Source organism: Mus caroli, unplaced genomic scaffold (genome assembly GCF_978045245.1).
Source record: "Mus caroli unplaced genomic scaffold, Mus_caroli_1 scaffold_5, whole genome shotgun sequence".
Classification (NCBI taxonomy): Eukaryota; Metazoa; Chordata; class Mammalia; order Rodentia; family Muridae; genus Mus; species Mus caroli.
Genome location: NW_028227260.1, coordinates 89,955,450 through 89,974,552, shown reverse-complemented (window position 1 = coordinate 89,974,552; position 19,103 = coordinate 89,955,450). Strand labels below are relative to the sequence as shown.

The following is a 19,103-nucleotide window of genomic DNA, read 5'->3' as shown; positions in this document are numbered from 1 at the left end:
GAGTACTACTCAGCAATTAAAAACTATGGATATATGAAATTCTTGGACAAATGGATGTACCTGGAGGATATCATCCTTAGTGAGATAACCCAATCACAAAAAAATGTCATTAGATATGCTCTCACTGATCAGCCCAGAAATATAGACGACCCAAGATACAATTTGCAAAACACAAGAAAATCAAGAAGAGGGAAGACCAGTGGGTGGATACTTCATTCATCCTTAGAATAGGAAACAAAATGCCCATGAAAGGAGTTACAGAGACAAAGTTTGGAGCTCAGACGAAAGGATGGACTATCCAGAGACTAACCCACCTGGGGATCTATCCCATAATCAGCCACAAAACTTAGACACTAATGCTCAATGCCAGAAAGATTTTGCTGAAGGGACCCTGTTTTAGCTGTCTCTTATGAGGTTATGCCAGTGCCCGGCAAATACAGAAGTGGATGCTCACAGTCATCTATAAGATGGAACACAGGGCCCCCAATGGAGAAGCTAGAGAAAGCAGTCAAGGAGCTGAAGGGGTCTGCAACCCTATAGGTGGAACAACAATATGAACTAACCAGTACCCCCAGAGCTCATATCTCTAGCTGCATTTGTAACAGAAGATGGCCTAGTCGGCCATCACGGGGAAGAGAGGCCCCTTGGTATTGCAAACTTTATATGCCCCAGTACAGGGGAAAGCCAGGGCCAAGAAGCGGGAGTGGGTGGGTAGGGGAGCAGGCCAGAGGGAGGGTATAGGGAACTTTCGGGATAGCATTTGAAAAGTATATAAAGAAAATGTTTATTAAAAACAATAAAAAAATATGATTTTCATGAATACTAGGTATGACCGTTATCTTTGGCAATGTGACACATTCACAGTTAAAGGTAAGAGTACACAGGCTATGGGACTATCTCTGATTATAGAATTATTTTAGTTACATTAAATGATTTAGTCAACTATGGCAGACACCCTTCTCTTTGTAAGTTGAGTGTTATTTCTATATGAATCAGTATGAAAAACACTGTTTTAAGTGTTAATAAAGCAGAAAGCTCATATTTGGAATTGCTCCCTCCATTCTCCTCTCATTCTCCCTCCTTCCCTCCCTTCCTTCCTTCCAACTTTTTAGAAAGAGCCTCATGTATATGTCCCAGGGCAGCTTTGGACTATCTATGAAGTCTCATAAGACTGCCTCTACTGTTGAAGTACTGAGCTTTCAGACTTATGTCACCATATCATTCTATATGCTTTGTTCAAATGTTTGACCAATAATGAACAACATGTAAGAGTACTAAGGCTAAAAAGCCATGCTATTCCTTGTAATTCTATGGTTTTAACAAAATAATAAAAGAACTCTCAAATTACAAAGGGATTACTATACTAAAAATGGAAAAAAGTTAAGTATCTGAGTATCAACCATATATCTGAAAAGATATCCAAAATTTGGTGGTGAAGAGATTAGACAGAACTTGTTGCTATTGTTAATAGATTTTTCATTTTCAAACTTTGAAAAAAATACCAACTTACAGATTCCCCATAGTTTTTTCTAATATACTATTACTTGAATCAAGCAGAATAAAGTTAAGATCAGAGATACCCTCCCTATCTCTTGTCAACATGACAGCTAATCATAATCACTTATGAGCTGTTATCTTCTACATTTTGACTCTATAGTTACATAACTGTCTTATAATGCAAAATGCATTTAGTCCACCATCAAAATAACCACATTCTTTAACATGTAATACATTTCAAAAGTGTAATGGTCAAGATTCTTCTGAGACTCAGGCGATCTTTTTTTTTTTTTTTTTTTTTTTTGGTTTTTTTAGTTTTTTGAGACAGGGTTTCTCTGTATAGCCCTGGCTATCCTGGAACTCACTTTGTAGACCAGACTGGCCTCGAACTCAGAAATCTGCCTGCCTCTGCCTCCTGAGTGCTGGGATTAAAGGCATGCACCATCACACCCGGCTCATAAATATGAGCTCAGTTGTAATCAAGGATTCGTCTTCAGGTTCATACAGTGACTTCTCAAGTCCTCCTTGCAAGCACTCTAACCCTTCCACATGCTGCACTGTCTTTATAGCTCTCTGAAAGCATGGTGCAAAACTCAATGATTTTTCAAAGTTACTTGTTGATGCCTACCAAGACAGTACAACAACAACAAAAACAACTAGTGAAGATTTCTGTGCCAAGTGGAGATATAGCCTGCTCCTCCATAGGAATCACAATGCTATAGGCCTTTGGATGCCTTTCATGGTGATCCTGAGGAAGAATTTCCCTAGAGATTATTTTTGAAAAGGGAATTTCTTCCTGGGGATTCCCAGTTTAAGCTCTCTCCCTTCAGACAAATGAATTTGGATTTTGGTAAGATGGGTCCATTCATAGACAGAATCTTGCCCTCTTGGCATCTTTCCTATATTCTACATTTAAACTTAGTTCTGATCTTTTCCTCACCAGATATTCAACTGTGGTCTCTGGGAGCTTCATGCTTTCTTGCAGGTATATATGTGACTTTTACTAGATACCTAACAACACTACTTCTAACCAGTTTTAAGTTGCATTTAAAAAAAGAGTATATACAGGTTATTATATCATTTCTTCCTGGTCCAACCTAAATTTACCCTACAATTAGAGCATTCAGGGGAGTTTAAAGAAAACCAAACTATCTAGCTTTTGCTATTTTAATTCCCCCAAACCCCTGGCTATTTTCTTGTACCTGCAGAAAACACTAGTACTAATACAGTTTTGTTCATTAGTCTAATCCATCACAATATTAGAACTGTCTTGCTACAAAAATAACTTGTCAAAGACCAGCAAGCATGGACCATTGCTGAACAAGTATGGCTTTTGGTAAGAAAAAGAGGAAGTGCTTTCTAGGACAATGTTGAAAAGAGGTGAAACAAACTTTAATAAAACTTTCTCTACTCTGATTCCATGCCTGTACATTGTCTTTTATGTCAAAGGCTGCTGAGAAAATGTCACTACAGTTTACATCAGGCTTAGGTATATCAAAGATTTCTTCTGCTTTTATGATAGCTCTTTTGATATAGGTTATTCTTTCTTCTGTATTCTAAGGTTTTATTTTTTAAAAAGGCAGCTAAGTTGAATGAGCAATGCTGGCATCAGAAGAAAGGTTATTAGAAACAGAAATATTAGATATTATCCAGTATTTATTATAATACAAAAGTAGCTTAACAAAATCTTCAGGGAATCAACAGCTTTATCTAGTCTTCAGTTCTCAGAAATAAAGTGTTTCAAATGCTACTAGGCACCTTTAAATTAAAATTGACTTTGAGTTTCTATTTTCATCCAGTTTGACAGTACATTCCTTCAAATATATATCTTAAAATTGAAATAAACCCAGGTGGTAGTGGTGGTGCATGCCTTTAATCCCAACATTCAGTAGGCACATGTGGTGGGTCTCAGAGTTTGAGGCCAGCCTGGTCTACAAAGGGAGTTACAAGGCAGCCAGGACTATACAGAGAAATCCAATCTAGAACCTGCAGCACCCTCTCATCCAAATAAAGAAAAAAAAAAGTTGGTATAACATTAAATCATTCAATGCAACAAAATATAAATACATTTATTTTAATGAATATTAGAATTTGTAAATTAATTCTATTTTAGATTTCAAGAACACTTTATCAGTTTTAGTGTGAATAAAACATGTGACAAAATTTTAACCATTTTATTATTCACCTAATTATTACTAAGTATATTTATATTATAAAATTATTGCTATTATAAAAATTCATATTATCTTAACTATCAGAAAAAATGTACAAGTATATGAGGTATGGTATGAATTTTGAAAACTTGGATATAATACAAGTAACTAGCATAGTCAACACTTCAAATATTTATCATCGATTTCTACTGAGAATATTCAACATATCTGCTCTAGTTATTTCTTAAAACATTTTATTATGCAACTGAATTGTACAATGAAGCAATCTAACTAATTTTATTTTAATCAATGGTTGGGAAATTCTGATATCAATGAGTTTCCCTATTATATTTCTTCCATCTTGCCAGACTTGAAATAAATGAATTTGATACTTTTTACTATGAATTTATATATTCAAGGCATGTAATTAATGCAAAACCAAAACCTATATGCTCTTGAAGCTAGGGAAATAGCTCAGTTGTTAAAAGGTTTGTTTTTCTTCTAGAGGACATGGGATCATTTAGCAGCACCCACAGTGTGATACACAACTTATTTTAACTATAGTTCCACAAGATCCAATGGAAACTTCTGATCTTCATGGGCACTAGGTTTGCACATGATCCATATAGATGCATACAGGTGAACATTCATGAATTATATATAAAATATATAACATAAAATAAATAACTCTCAAAATAAATTTAATATATATATATATTAATTTTTCCATTGCTATGTGCTTTTGAATAAATTTCCAAGTCAAGTCATCCACTTTATTGAATTAGAACTCCATTTTCATTCCTAAATATCATGGAACATTATGAAGATGCACACCACATAAATACATAAATACTATGCACTAATACATATTTTATATATACATACATATATAATATGTTATACTATATCATATATTATATATCATGTGTCATATACCATATATTACCTTTAATATATTTTATTTGTATATAATTCTATATTAATATAAAGCATAGATTATAGATAATAAATAAACATTATATACCATATTATATGTATAGTACACATATACATTATATATGCATTATACATATATATTACAATATAAATTATATATTATATATACACTACATACACTATATAAAATGTATCATATATAAAATAATATAACTATGTACAATATAAATTATAGAGTACAGTGTATGATATATAAAATAATAGACTATAATTTAAATATATATATATTAAAATATATAGTATATATTATATATATTATGTAGAATATATGATATTCATCATATATTCATAAATGGGAGGAGAGGTCCTTAGTCGTATGAACACTCTATGCCCCAGTGTAGGGGAATGCCAGGGTCAAGAAGTAGGTATGAGTGGATTGGTGAGTGTGGAAAGGGAGGAGGGAATATGGAGTTTTTGGAGGGGAAACCAAAAGCAATCTACAGATTCAATGCAAACCCCATCAAAATTCCAACTCAATTCTTCAACGAATTAGAAAGAGCAATCTGCAAATTCATCTGGAATTACAAAAAACCTAGGATAGCAAAAACTCTTCTCAATGATAAAAAAAACCTCTGGTGGAATCACCATGCCTGACCTAAAGCTGTACTACAGAGCAATTGTGATGAAAACTGCATGGTTTTGGTATAGCAACAGACAAGTAGACCAATGGAACATAATTGAAGACGCAGAAATGAACCCACACACCTATGGCCACTTGATCTTTGACAAGGGTGCTAAAACCATCCAGGGAATAAAAGACAGCATTTTCAACAAATGGTTCTGGCACAACTGGCTGTTATCATGTAGAAGAATGCAAATAGATCCATTCCTATCTCCTTGTACTAAAACCAGAGACAGTGAAACTTATAGAAGAGAAAGTGGGGAAAATCCTCCAAGATATGGGAACAGGGGAAAAATTCCTAAATAGAACAGCAATGGCTTGTACTGTAAGATCGAGAATTGACAAATGGGACCTCATAAAATTACAAACTTCTGTAAGGCAAAAGACACCATCAATAAGACAAAAAGGTCACCAACAGACTAGGAAAGGATCTTTACCAATCCTAAATCAGATAGGGGACTACTATCCAATATATATAAAGAAGTCAAGAAGGTGTACTCCAGAAAATCAAATCACCCCATTAAAAAATGGGGCTCAGAGCTAAACAAAAAATTCTCACCTGAGGAATACCAAATGGCTGAGAAGCACCTGAAAAAATGTTCAGCATCCTTAATCATCAGGGAAATGCAAATCAAAACAACCCTGAGATTCTACCACACACCAGTCAGAATGGCTAAGATAAAAAGTTCCGTTGACAGCAGATGCTGGGGAGGATGTAGAGAAAGAGGAACACTCCTCCATTGTTCGTGGGATTGAAAGTCCGCCATCAATGGGAAGAGAGGCCCCTTGGTCTTGCAAACTTTGTATGCCTCAGTACGAGGGAACACCAGGGCCAAGAAGTGGGAGTCGGTGGGTAGGGTTGTGGGGCAGGAGATTCTGGGGGACTTTTGGGATAGCATTTGAAATGTAAATGAAGAAAATACCTAATTAAAAAAGAAATTAAAAAAAGAAAATACATTCATACACACACACATACACAGAGTATGTATATATATATATATATATATATATATATATATATATATATATATACATATTCTGAATAAAAAAGTAAGGAGATGAAGATGGGAGGGCAGCATGGGAGATCTTGGAAGAGTTTGATTGAAATGCTGGGCCTGAATATGATTGAAATGCATTGTATACATTTATGTCATAATAAAATAATAAATAAAAATTTAAGATGTAAAAAAATCACTCACGTGGTTTCACCATGCCAGTGGATATAAACCAAGAAAGCTGATTCAATTACAATATCAGTAATATAAGCTACTTTAAAATAAAAAGATATATATCTAAATCAAACGTAAAATGAAATCTACCCAACAAGAAAACAGCAGAAATCACCTAATTCAAGATGAAAACTTTCCTTCCTCTGAAAAAATGAATAAGATTAGTTTTCAATATCTTAGGTTCTTTGTTATTCTAAAAAGAATTGCAAATTGCTCTTTCTAACTCTATGAAGAATTGAGTTGTGCATTGAATCTATAGATTGCTTTCAACAATATGGCCATTTTTCCTATATTAATGCTGCAGTTCACGAGCATGGGAGATCTTTCTATCTTCTGAGACTATTTATCCTTTGAGTAGAGGAAGGCTACTGATTTGTTTTAATTAATTTTATATCCAGCCAATTTGCTGAAGTTGTTTATGAGGTTTAGGAGTTGAATTTCTGGCTTCCTGAGAATGAAATTAGGGAAACAATACCCTTCACAAACAATATAAAGTATTTTGGTGTGACTCTGACCAAACAAGTGTAAGATCTGTATGACAAGAACTTTATGTCACTGAAGAAAGAAATCTGAGAAGTCCTTAGAAGATAAAATAAGAATAAGGATGTCTGAAAACATCTTAGGGACTTTTATTAAGTATGTATCAAAAAACTATAATACATATGTCTGTGCATGAATAAACATATAGATTTTAAATATGATTTTGTCATCTAGGCTGACAAATGGAGTCCTCACTAAATAAACTTTTGATTGTAATATACTGAGAAGATTACCAAACAAAAACACAACATCAAAATGTAGAATTGTAAAGCTCAGTCCAAATAGTCACATAAAATTAAACAACTCCTGAAGCCAAGTCTCAGGAAATACTGTATTAGAGGGGTAGAAAGACTGTAAGGTACGGAGGAACAGGGAGTTTAGAGTGAGACTGTCTCCTAGTAATGGCAGAAGTTAAACTCATAAAATCTCACCAACATGACTGCCCAACTTGGAGCTAAACAAGGACAACAGACATCCCAAAGTAGATGGGGAAAAGTCCAGGAGATCTCCATTCTACACAGTGAACTGAGGAATGATGATACTGGGAGAAAATGTGTTCCTCAGGAAACAGCACATTTATTGATTAATACCAAATGGTTACTCCTGAAAGCTTATATGCTGGTAACATTATACAGACTAAGCAGGTTGTACTTATGTATTCATGAACACACAAACATACACATACTCCCACATACAAATATCTGTAAACAATGAAAATAAAAGAAATCAAGAATTTGAAAGAAAGCATGGAGGAGTATTTGGGAAGGTTAGGAAAGAAGGGAGGGAAAGACAAATGGTATAATTATAGTATAATCACAAACAATAAAAGAATTAATTTTAAAGAAGAGATTGTACTTTTAAGGAAGCCCATAGTCTACATGGGAGTGGGGGGGGGGCGAGCTAGGTAAACAGATACATGTTAGGCTGGGAAAATTATATTCCAACACAAAGACTAGGCGAGATCCAGACTTAACGTGGTGCTGGTTTAGAAAAAAAAAATATTAGGCAATAATGACTTGAAGCTAAGTGCAAAATCAATTCAAAATCATAATGAAAGCCAAACTCCACAGTCTGCTTAGTTCTCGGGATTGGCTTGAACTTCCAATAGTTGAGCATTAGCAAAAGTCTTCTCTGAGCACAAAAGATTCTGCATGTTCTCAGAGAAAAGGAATTAACTTAAAACTAAAAACACAGTTCCATGAAAACTATGCTCAATAAAGCCAGTGTTTAGGGGGTGAAGGAAAATGTACAGTTATATTATTACCAATTAGAATTTTATAAAAGAAATTTCAGGCTCTTGGTTTAGAATTTAATGTAGCTGTGTACTGGGAAAAAGGTACATGAGCCTAGCATGATCTATTCACTAACTAATTCATGAAACATAAGCCTCATAATATTTACTCAGCTGAAAATACTAGCAACACATTAGGGGTTGTCATTAATATTCAAATTTCCAAACATCTGCAAATGCAGTTCATTTTTCTCCTCCAACATATACTAAATAGATTTTTTTACAATCTCACCTTGAAGACTATGAATTGCACTAGCTCTCTCTCTCTTTCTCTCTCTCTCTCTCTTTCTTTCTCTCTCTCTCTCTCTCTCTCTGTCTCTCTGTCTCTCTGTCTCTCTCTCTCTCTCTCATACAACACAGAATAAATTATGTAAGTGGTCTAGAATCCACAGATTCTGAGTGTTTTCATATTATTCATTATAACTTAGAACTGTTTAATGAAAATAATCATACCACTTTTATTATTTTTCCATATACTAGTTCGTTGGCTTTCATAGTTTGTATTCAACCAACTAAGTAGAATCCTTTCAGAATCTGAATATATGTTGCTGGATGCAAAACAAGGGCTGATTTTTGATTTATCCTCCCCATGCAAGAGTGGCATAGAACTGGAGCAATGTGGGGTCACCCGAGATAGAATCGTAACCTGGAATTTAAAAAAAAATAGTTAATAGAATCAGATGAAAATAAAATCATGTTTGAAAAGTTAATAAACCTAGGTACATTAGTAATGAAAGACATTAGTATTTCTGGTTTAATGTACCCACTCAGGAATAAAAGAAAAGATGAGAGATATGCCACTAATGGCAAATGTTTAATCTTCAGCTTTTTGTTTGCATACCATTTATATGGAGTTCCTAACTATACAATTTATGATAATATGCTTTCTAATTAAAAAAAAAGCTATACTTGACAACATATCTGTGAGAATATCAATTCATCAAAAAGTAAATTTGGACCAGGCAATGGTGGCACACGCCTTTAATCCCAGCACTTTGCAGGCAGAGGCAGGTGGATCTCTGAGTTACAGGACAGCCTAGTCTACAGAGTGAGTTCCAGGACAAACAGAACTATACAGAGAAACCCTGTCTCGAAAAAGGAAAAAAAAAGTAAATTTGGCATGATTTTCCTATTCTTACAGTTCACAAAACTTAAATTTTTGAGTGTCAAGAATTTTACAAATCTGCATTAGTTACTTTTTTGTTACTATAACAAAATATGTGAAAAGAGCAATTTAAGGAAAAGGGCTTCATATTGGCTCAGTTTTACAGTTAAGAAGTCGTTGTAGCGGAAACATGATGTAACTCTTCACATTGCAACCACAGCCAGGAAGCAGACACAGATGAATGCTGGTACTCAAATTGCTTTTGTTTTATTCCCTTTTGAACCCTAACCCATGGAATGGTATTGCCTTTATTTGGAGGAAACTTCTCAGCTTAATTTGCCTAATCTAAATATTCTCTCAAAGATATATCCAAAGGTTTTCTTCCAGATTCTGTTGTAAATGTAACTTTTATTTGCCAGAAGTAACTGTTTTCTCAGAGTCTTACTGCTAAATAAACTCACTGCTTCTGCTGCCCTGCACTGAACAACATGTACTCAGGAAAGAACTCAACTGCACTGCATACAATTCACTGTACTGACTCCCAACTGACTTTACACTAACTGGATTCAACACAACTGAATTCAAGAGAACTGACTCACTGCATTCTCTGCTCTGTTCTTAATCAGCTGTTTTCTATATAGTAGGATGTATCTATTTTGTCCAATCTTTCACTGGTTCATCACATTATCTGTCCCTCAATTAAATGTCATTGTTTAGGATTAAAGGTGTGTACTAAGGGCATGTCTGTAGTCCAGCCAGAGGGATTAATGATATGTGGCATGTCTGCATTCTACCTGGATCACACAAACCTGTGCAGCCATGTTGCTAGACTAAAAGTCCTCTGCATCAATTTGACAGTCAACATTACCCTTTATAACACACATTTTGATATTTTGTTAGTCGTTGATGGGGTCTCATGTTTCTCAAACTGGCCCACAACTGGCTATGTATATAAGGCCTGCCTTGCAGTCCTGATTTTCATGCCTCTACCTCCTGAACTGAGAATATAGGTCTGTGCCACTATGCCTGGCATATGTGTATTTAAGGAAGTAAACAATACAAAAGTGTATTTCTAATTCAACATACTTTTCTCTCATGCTGTTAATTACAGTATAAAATGTCACAGCCTCATTCACTACATGTTCACTATCTCTGATAAGTAGAGAAATATAGCAGAGAGGTATTCAGAATTGCACTTCACTGTGAAATTGAAATAGATTCTAGATGCAACAATCTGAGATTTATCATTTTATTATGCATTTGAGGGATAAACATATTCAGTTATAGAATGACAAATGAATGAGTCAGTTCAGCTACTTATGTTATATACAATACTACTTAAATTCACTGATATATTCTGATAACACTCATGGGTAGTTCTCTAATGTCTTGGATATGGAGAACAAAATCTGACTGACATATGTCCTGGAGACATAGTTGCCCTGTTCACCTCCCGGTTCTGAAAGATTTCTCCTGTGGACACCTGAAAACCGGCATTAAAGGGAATGGTTTCCTGACAAAGAAGCACAAAGAGAAACTATTTCTGAAACAAACTCTTTGACACTTTTCTCAGAGCCTGCTTCTAAAACAATCCAATCTAAGATACTTTTATATTCAGGAATATTAACCACAGAAAAAGGATTCTCATGTCTTTATGTCTCAAATAGCTTCAATTAAAAAATATGAGTGGCACCAAATAGTTCTTTCCTTTATAAATTAGAAACTATTAGCATGTTTTTAAATTTCTGTGATAGAAATATAACACGTATTGGATCTTTATCTCCTCCATCTCAAATGTCATATACTTTAAAATGCAAATGAAAATATTGTAAACAGATTCCTACCCCTTTCTGGGGAATAACAAATAATGAGTTACTTGACTATAGATGATGTGATCTGAGCTACTTTATAATTCACCTATCAAATGTCCCCTCTACTTTAGAAAGGGAATAAGCTTTGCAAGTGAACCTTGAATAGGTACATAGATTTAACAAACAGGATCACATGGATCATAGTGGTATACAGTAATACAGAATGAGTCAAAATATACATGGTCTATTTCTAGAGATATTTTTAAAACTATCACTACTGAAATATCTTGCAATTTTCATTCTGCAACAAAATGATAGTTCTTTAAGTATTCTAGTATACATAGATCTATACAAATGAAAGGAATATAGACAGTGCAAGACCTCAATTCATGCAAATCAAACATACTTTGATGAAAATGATAATATTGTTTAACATTGAAGTCACAAAAGTATGAATTAATGGAATGAAATGTAAAGTATAGAGGACAGCATGTCCTGTTAAATCTGTCAGCAAATTCTTCAATGTAGGTAATTTCAGAAATCTACACTCACAACCTTCCTACACTCATTTTTGTTAAAGGCCTGATTCATGAATAACCATCAAAAAGTTGGCCTTTGATTAGAACAGAGTACTAGGCTATATAAAATAATAGCATATAGAAGTTTTACACATAATAACACTGAAAAAATTATGAAATATTTATATATACTTATATACACTATATAGTTAATACACATATACTTAATGCAGACATACACTTATTACACCATTGCCAAGTGCACTTCTAGTTCTATATGAATGCTGATGTTATATTTGCCTTACTGTTTCTCGTTAGTAGTACTGTTTGTATTAAATTTCATTTGCACATAAATGAGAAGACAATTTTTATAATTAAATTTTCAAAAATACCTAAATATTTTAAGATAGTTTAAATAGATCTCTGCCTATATTAACTGTACAGAAAGAATTAACATCCAGCTTATAAACTTTTTTTTAGATATAAGGATGTCTGATGGTTTAACACTGATACAAAAGTAAATTAATAATTATATCTGATACAAAAGTAAATCTATAAGAGAAAAAAGTTAATTGAGACTCCAGATGAAAACGGTATATTAAACCAAGAACTGATACATCAGTGTCAAATTTTAGCACTGATTGAGCCTTTATTTCTTGAGTGTTCCATGGCTAGAAAATCAAAGGGAATTTACAAATAAAGGTGTTCCTGTACTGAATTGGTCCATGGCCACTAGATTCTAGTCTTGTGGCCACTTCTGACTTGAATGTGATTTAAATGGATCTCTGGAAAAGGTGACATATACCAAAACTGCTTTGTTGTGACTATCTGGTACTACTATACATCTAATACAACTAATAAGTTCCAATATGACATATAGTGAAGATTTACTTCCAGTCTTAGTTATGGCTGTACCTGGTAAAGCAAAGAGGATGCTATGCAACTGATGACATGAAGCTAATATACAAATATTACATTTGTTTACAGGACAAAGTAAAGTAGGAATTACCAATATCGCAGCAATAAGATTAATTTTCAAGTATTTGTACCCAATAGAGAAAAAATTTTCTTGAAGGACTTAAAGTATATTGACATCTGCAATTTTGGGACAGGTAGACTCCCATATAGAATACGGTGGCTACTTTATTAAAATAAAGATTAAATGCACAGCACTTCTAGTAACAACTAATCTATTCATATCTCAAGAATGTGGAAAAAAACCCATAAAAAGTAAAATAGAAAAAAAAAACATAACTAGGAGTATTTTACACAACTCAAATATATAAATTTTGATTTTGTAAATACTATGAGTTATAATCTTTAGCATCTAAAGTTCATAAACTAACTTCCTCTGAATTTGTAAAATCTGCTTATGCACCTTAAATCAATGAATATGTCTGATTTTATCTTATAGAAAACAATTAAGTAAATATTGATTAAACCCCAAAAGTACAATATGAAAAAAACTGCTATAGGGAACTACATTGATAGTGGCCATGAAACAGGATAACAAAAGAAAGCAATTGAAAGCTAAAAAATGGATCTCAGCAGAGTAGAAACAGGGCTAAAAAAGGAGTAGGTCCTGCAACTACAATTCTGGATAATGTCTGTATATATGGTGCTTTACTTAAGTGTAGTAAAAAATCTTCTAGCTGTATTATTTTATAAGAATACAATATTATTAACTTAAAATATTATTAGTAGTATTATATGAAAAGTTTATATTAACTGAATTTAGAAGAATGTTTAATCAGAAAGGCTGGTCCATACATGAAAGCCCAGTACTAAGGAGAGAAGACAACAACCACAGCTGTAGATGATTCACTTCCCTATATCTCCATACAGAAGGAAAACATATGTTATTTGAACCAATGTGCTTTAAATTTCTTTATAGCATCATTTTCTAAACTATTGCACAACTTGTGTGAATAAAGAATAATGACAAAATAGCAGCAAAATAGAGTGGAAATATTACCTTGTATATCTGAAGAAATACATCTGTCCATGCCCGCTTACTCCAGGCTTCAAAATTATCCATATCTATATTAACAGAATAGTTTCCCTTAAGTGTGGAGAGAGCCGTGCTTTTAGTGGATGTCTTTAAGAAATGAAACACAACAGCATAAATGAAAATGTGAAGCAAATACTAGTGTCAACATTTAATTATGATATAGAATTTTCCATTTTCATAAAACATTCAGATGTTAATTTTTATACATTCATCAAGATGTTTAACTCTGTGAAAGCATTGAAACCGTGCACACAGAGAATTGCAAGGGATAAAAGTTATCCATTTATATTTCTTCCTACATTTCTTATTGCCATCTCTAGTAGAAGAGATGGACAGAGAAACAAAGTTCACCTGAATGGAGTCCAGAAAATCCACACACTTTTAAATAACACACAAGAACTCAACATAAGACCATCATACAGGTACCTGATTCTTTTTACCATGTCAAATGGTTAAATAAGGGACTTCCACAACTAAAAATAACTTACCTAAAAAAATAATTCTGTCAGCAAGAGGTTTTCATAAAATACACTCCATACTTTGAAAAAACTATGCATTTCTTATTTAATGTCTCTGCTCTCTCTTAATACTACAAAAAGGGTAGTATCAAGTCTTTGTAAAATTAAATAATATTTCCTAGACAAAATAATTTATATTTAAAGATAAAATTTCATAGGCCTATGCATTTTTCCTTTGTACATCCTCAGTAGATATAATGTGTGCATGAGGAATAGCGTTTGAATTTCCAGGACCCACTTAAAGTGGGGTAAGAGTAGTGGCTTGCCTTTAGTATTACTTCCCAGAAGGCAGACAAGTGGGATCCACTAAAGCAATAAGGCGAGGTAGAAAAAAAAAAAGAATCATCTCTGTCTAGCGTCAAATACAAAAGCCTGATAGTCTGTCTTAATCTATAAGACAGAATGAATTCACATCACCCCCTGGCTTCCATATGCATGAACACAAATGAGATTTCATATACACACAGACTTGTACACATACACATGCACATAAACATATATATATATATATATATATATATGTATATATATACACATACATACAGGCATATAATACACATAAACCTGCAAGAAAAGAATTCCATTAATTAATTTTTGTATAGGTATCTAATAAAAATTTTAATCAATGCCCTTACCCTTTCACACACAGACACATACAGACACAGACACACACACATACACACACACACACACACACACACACACACACACACACATATACAAACACATTCACACACACTAGCTGTTAAGACAGGCTTCAGCTTTAGGATATTTTAGATATAATTTCTAAACTGGACTCATTTTTAAAAGACCACATATTAATAAATTTAATGTCTGTATATATTATTCCTAGAAATTATCTTACTGTAATTTCCAGCCACTTCATATAATCTTTTGGTTCAAGCAAAAATTCTGGCAGCACATGAGAAATGCATCCACCTTGAGCACTAAAAGAAAACACCAAATTATAGAATTATTATAAATATTTGATGTGACTTTCAGTTAAATTATTTAAATAATGTTGTATTTGCTATGTTAATTGAATAATTAATTTAAAATCTCTTAATAATGAAATTATACATGATATTACTTTTATAAAATGTGATTAATAAGAAGGAACTTAATGTTTATAATCACACTTATCTATGTTCATACATTGTCTAAATATGTAGTGACTTTTGATTTGTGTCTTTTCGGTCAAGGCAATATTTTATTATTTTCCTAACAACTAGTCTTTCAAAAATATCTATAAAAATGCTTAAGTACAAAAAAATTAACCTATGAGATCATTAGTAATCTAATTCAAATGAATGACTATCATCTGATAGGCCTAAAACTGTATGTAATATAAACTATTAATCAACTATCATTTTTCCAAATGGCATAATGAATACTATGTAATAGTTTATTGTATAAACTTGTGATAGTGAAAACTAATAAATTTTAAATTATGCATATGTATAATTGACCACATTCAACAAGTGAATACATACACATACTATTTCAACAGTAAAATTTCAAAAGTAATTTAATCTGCTCTCTTTTATATGGATGCCTATGAATAGAACCAGAAAGCAGAAATCAAGAACATTAAGTTGCAAAGTGCTTTCTAGTGAAGATCTGGGTGTTTAACTCATTTAGTGAACACATAGAAGCATTATGCAGAACAGCATTAATGAACAACTCTACAACTAATGCTCAATACAGGATATATCTTCAGCAGTTTATTCCTGTGGTTATAGAGAAGTGAGGAGGAAAAAGACAGGAAGAAAAGTTTAAGATGGCACTGAAAATCAATACCTTGACAGTCTTACTCATGAATCATAATAGAAATGTGAGGAAGGGGACTCATGAAATTGAAGTAGTTAGCAGAGTTCTAGAGTTCTTCAATCCTATATGTTTATTGACTAGTCTACACTAATACAAGAAGCAAACACCCAACATCTATTGTTTGAGATTTTTCAGCCATTTCTTACCTTATGTATATTATGCCTACAAACGTCCATCAAAATTAAATTAATACAGTGTTACATAAAGTCTTTTTTTCCCTTTATAACACTACTCATTAGCAGAAATGAGCAACCTAAGGCCAAAATAAGAATTACAGTATACATATTCCTATTAAATTCAAATCTTATGAAATATCTTCAGATTAAAACAAAAGACAACTCAGAGACATATGCAGAAACTAGAATAGTTCCTTGTGACTAAAGCAATGCAGTATTTCAGAAGCAAGTTATCATTTATAACAAAGGCTATTTGCAAGTTAATGAAACGGGACAAATTAAATGTGAGCTTCTCAAGAAGGAAGATAACTTTTGATGAGTACTCTATTGTCCAGCAGAATATAGCTGTGTAAAAGTTGAGGATGATTAATGTATTTGTTGATACTAATATTCACATTTGTTTTTTCATTTTGAATATTTCTCAAGGCCCAATTTTATGACTCCACAGTTATTATGTTTATGTCTTACCAATAAATGTTATGTCTAATTTTTACCATATAGAAAATTATATTTAATAACATATTTAGTTATATTTTTATAAAGATGTACTGCTTGCACATTCTAAGTTCACAATGAGTATTTAAGAATAAGAATAAATATACCAATTTAATCAATTCTAAGAAGTTTTCAAACAGTGAGATCTTTAAAATTCTACCTTAATCTCTAAACATGACTCATATAACCACTAAATAGGTTCTTTCTTCTTCTTTTTTTTTATTAGATATTTTCTTCATTAACATTTCAAATGCTATTCCCAAAGTCCCTATACCCTCTCCCAGCCCTGCTCCCTAACCCACCCACTCCCTCTTCCTGGCCCTGGGATTCCCCTGTACTGGGGCATATGATCTTTGCAAGACCAAGGGCCTCTCTTCCCATTGATGGACTATTAGGCCATCCTCTGCTACATATGCAATGAGAGACACAAACTTGGGGGGTGGGGGTACTAGTTAGTTCATATTGTTGCTCCTCCTATAGGGTTGCAGACCCCTTTAGCTCCTTGAGTACTTTCTCTAGCTCCTTCATTAGGGGCCCCGTGTTCCATCCAATAGATGACTGTGAGCATCCACTTCTGTATTTGCCAGGCACTGGCATAGCCTCACCAGGGAGATATATATATATATATATATATATATATATATATATATATATATATATATATATATCAAAGCCTCACAAGAGAGAACTATATCAGGTTCTTACCTATGCAAAAGTCTGTACCCTCTGAGTTACCAATTTAAGAAGTAAGGCAAAGCCAGGTGGTGGTGGCACACGCCTTTAATCCCAGCACTTGAGAGGCAAAGGCAGGCTGATTTCTGAGTTCAAGGCCAGTCTGGTCTACAAAGTAAGTTCTAGGACAGCCAGGGCTATACACAGAAACTGTGTCTCATAATCCCCCCCCCCCAAAAAAAAAGAAGTGAGGCAAATAGCATTTATAATTACAATAGCATTCTGAATTTTAATACATTTGTTTCCTTGATAAGACATATGCACATATCTTGGATTAATGGCCCAATTTCATTAACCATGCTGCCAATTTCTAAATGTTAAGTAATTTTTATCACAGTCATCATACCCTGACAGGCATGTATTTGCAGATAAAGAGCAATTAAATATGAATGGCTTAGCTTTAATGCCAAAATCATTCTCCCATACCTGAAATGCTCACATCATAAAATGTCAAAACAAGAATGAGCAATGTTAATGTCAATGCTTCTGGGAAATAATGCAATCATCACAAGTGCCATAGAGCTAAATATTTAAACGTTCTTTTGCACCAAGTAAATAGTACATTAAGTTATATAAATGCCATTTTTAAGCACATGTATCAAAAATTTGTCTTATTTAAATAGTGAGTTTACTTTACTAAATTAGTCCACTGAAGATTTATAGTAGAAAATGGTAAATTAAAAGGAAAAATATAACATTTTATTTTAAAATGTCAACATTTTAATAAAGTTCCCATTCTCTTATAAGGACAAAAGTCCTACCTGTGTCTCTGATCTCACTTAACTTAGAGATCATTTGTCTATAAACTGTCATCATAGGACTTACTTCTGTAGCACAGGAATTTTGAGTAGCACACAATTCAGTGCATAAAAGTACAGTACAGTTAAAATTTACATAATTGTAATTTTGTTATTTTCTATAACTGATCTAATTTTCCCATTATCACCTTGGCTGCATTTAGAGCAGCAGTTTTCAACTTATGTATGGGTCTTGATCCCTTTGGGGGTTGCATATCAGATATTTACATTACTATTCATAACAGCAGCAAAATTACAGTTATGAAAGAGTAACAAAATAGTTTTATGTTTCTGTGTCACCATAACACATAGAACTGTATTGAAGGGTTATAGTACTAGGAGTTTTAAGAACCTTAGAGATTTAGAGAAAAAAATAAAAACTTTAAAATTCATATAAGCTGTGTTTGGTTAATGCCAATTGGCTTCATGAATCTCTCTCTGTTGTTAGTGGAAAAATATCAGAAACAAGATCGCTTCAGGGAAGAATTAGTAAAGACTCAATTTCAACTACGGCCATCCTTAAATTCACAATACCATGTAAAGCCATACACAAATTTTCCTGTTTCCAAAGAATTATTTTTTTTTTCTAAAGGAGGTGTGATGGTTTAAATAGGTGTACACACCCAAGAGTGTGAAGGCATGGACCATAGGAAGTGGCACTATTAGGAGGTGTGGCCTTACAAGTAAGTATGTCATTGTAGGGGCAGACTTTGAGGTCAATCTCTACCTTGCATGAAATACAGTCTCCTGCTGCCTTTTGATCAAGATGTAGAACTCTCAGC

At 33.3% G+C, this 19,103-nt stretch overlaps 1 protein-coding gene across 1 annotated transcript in view; it reads right to left on the bottom strand.

Moving 5' to 3' along the window:
- The window catches only part of Cfap47 (cilia and flagella associated protein 47), a 262,175-nt gene that overhangs the window by 150,029 nt on the left and 93,043 nt on the right, over positions 1-19,103 (bottom strand). The window contains exons 31-33 of the mRNA XM_085838136.1: positions 15,157-15,238; positions 13,738-13,860; positions 8,782-8,974 (exon numbers count right to left, since the gene is read on the bottom strand). Coding sequence (XP_085694262.1) covers positions 8,782-8,974; positions 13,738-13,860; positions 15,157-15,238 — 398 coding nt within the window. The remainder of the gene's footprint in view (positions 1-8,781; positions 8,975-13,737; positions 13,861-15,156; positions 15,239-19,103) is intronic.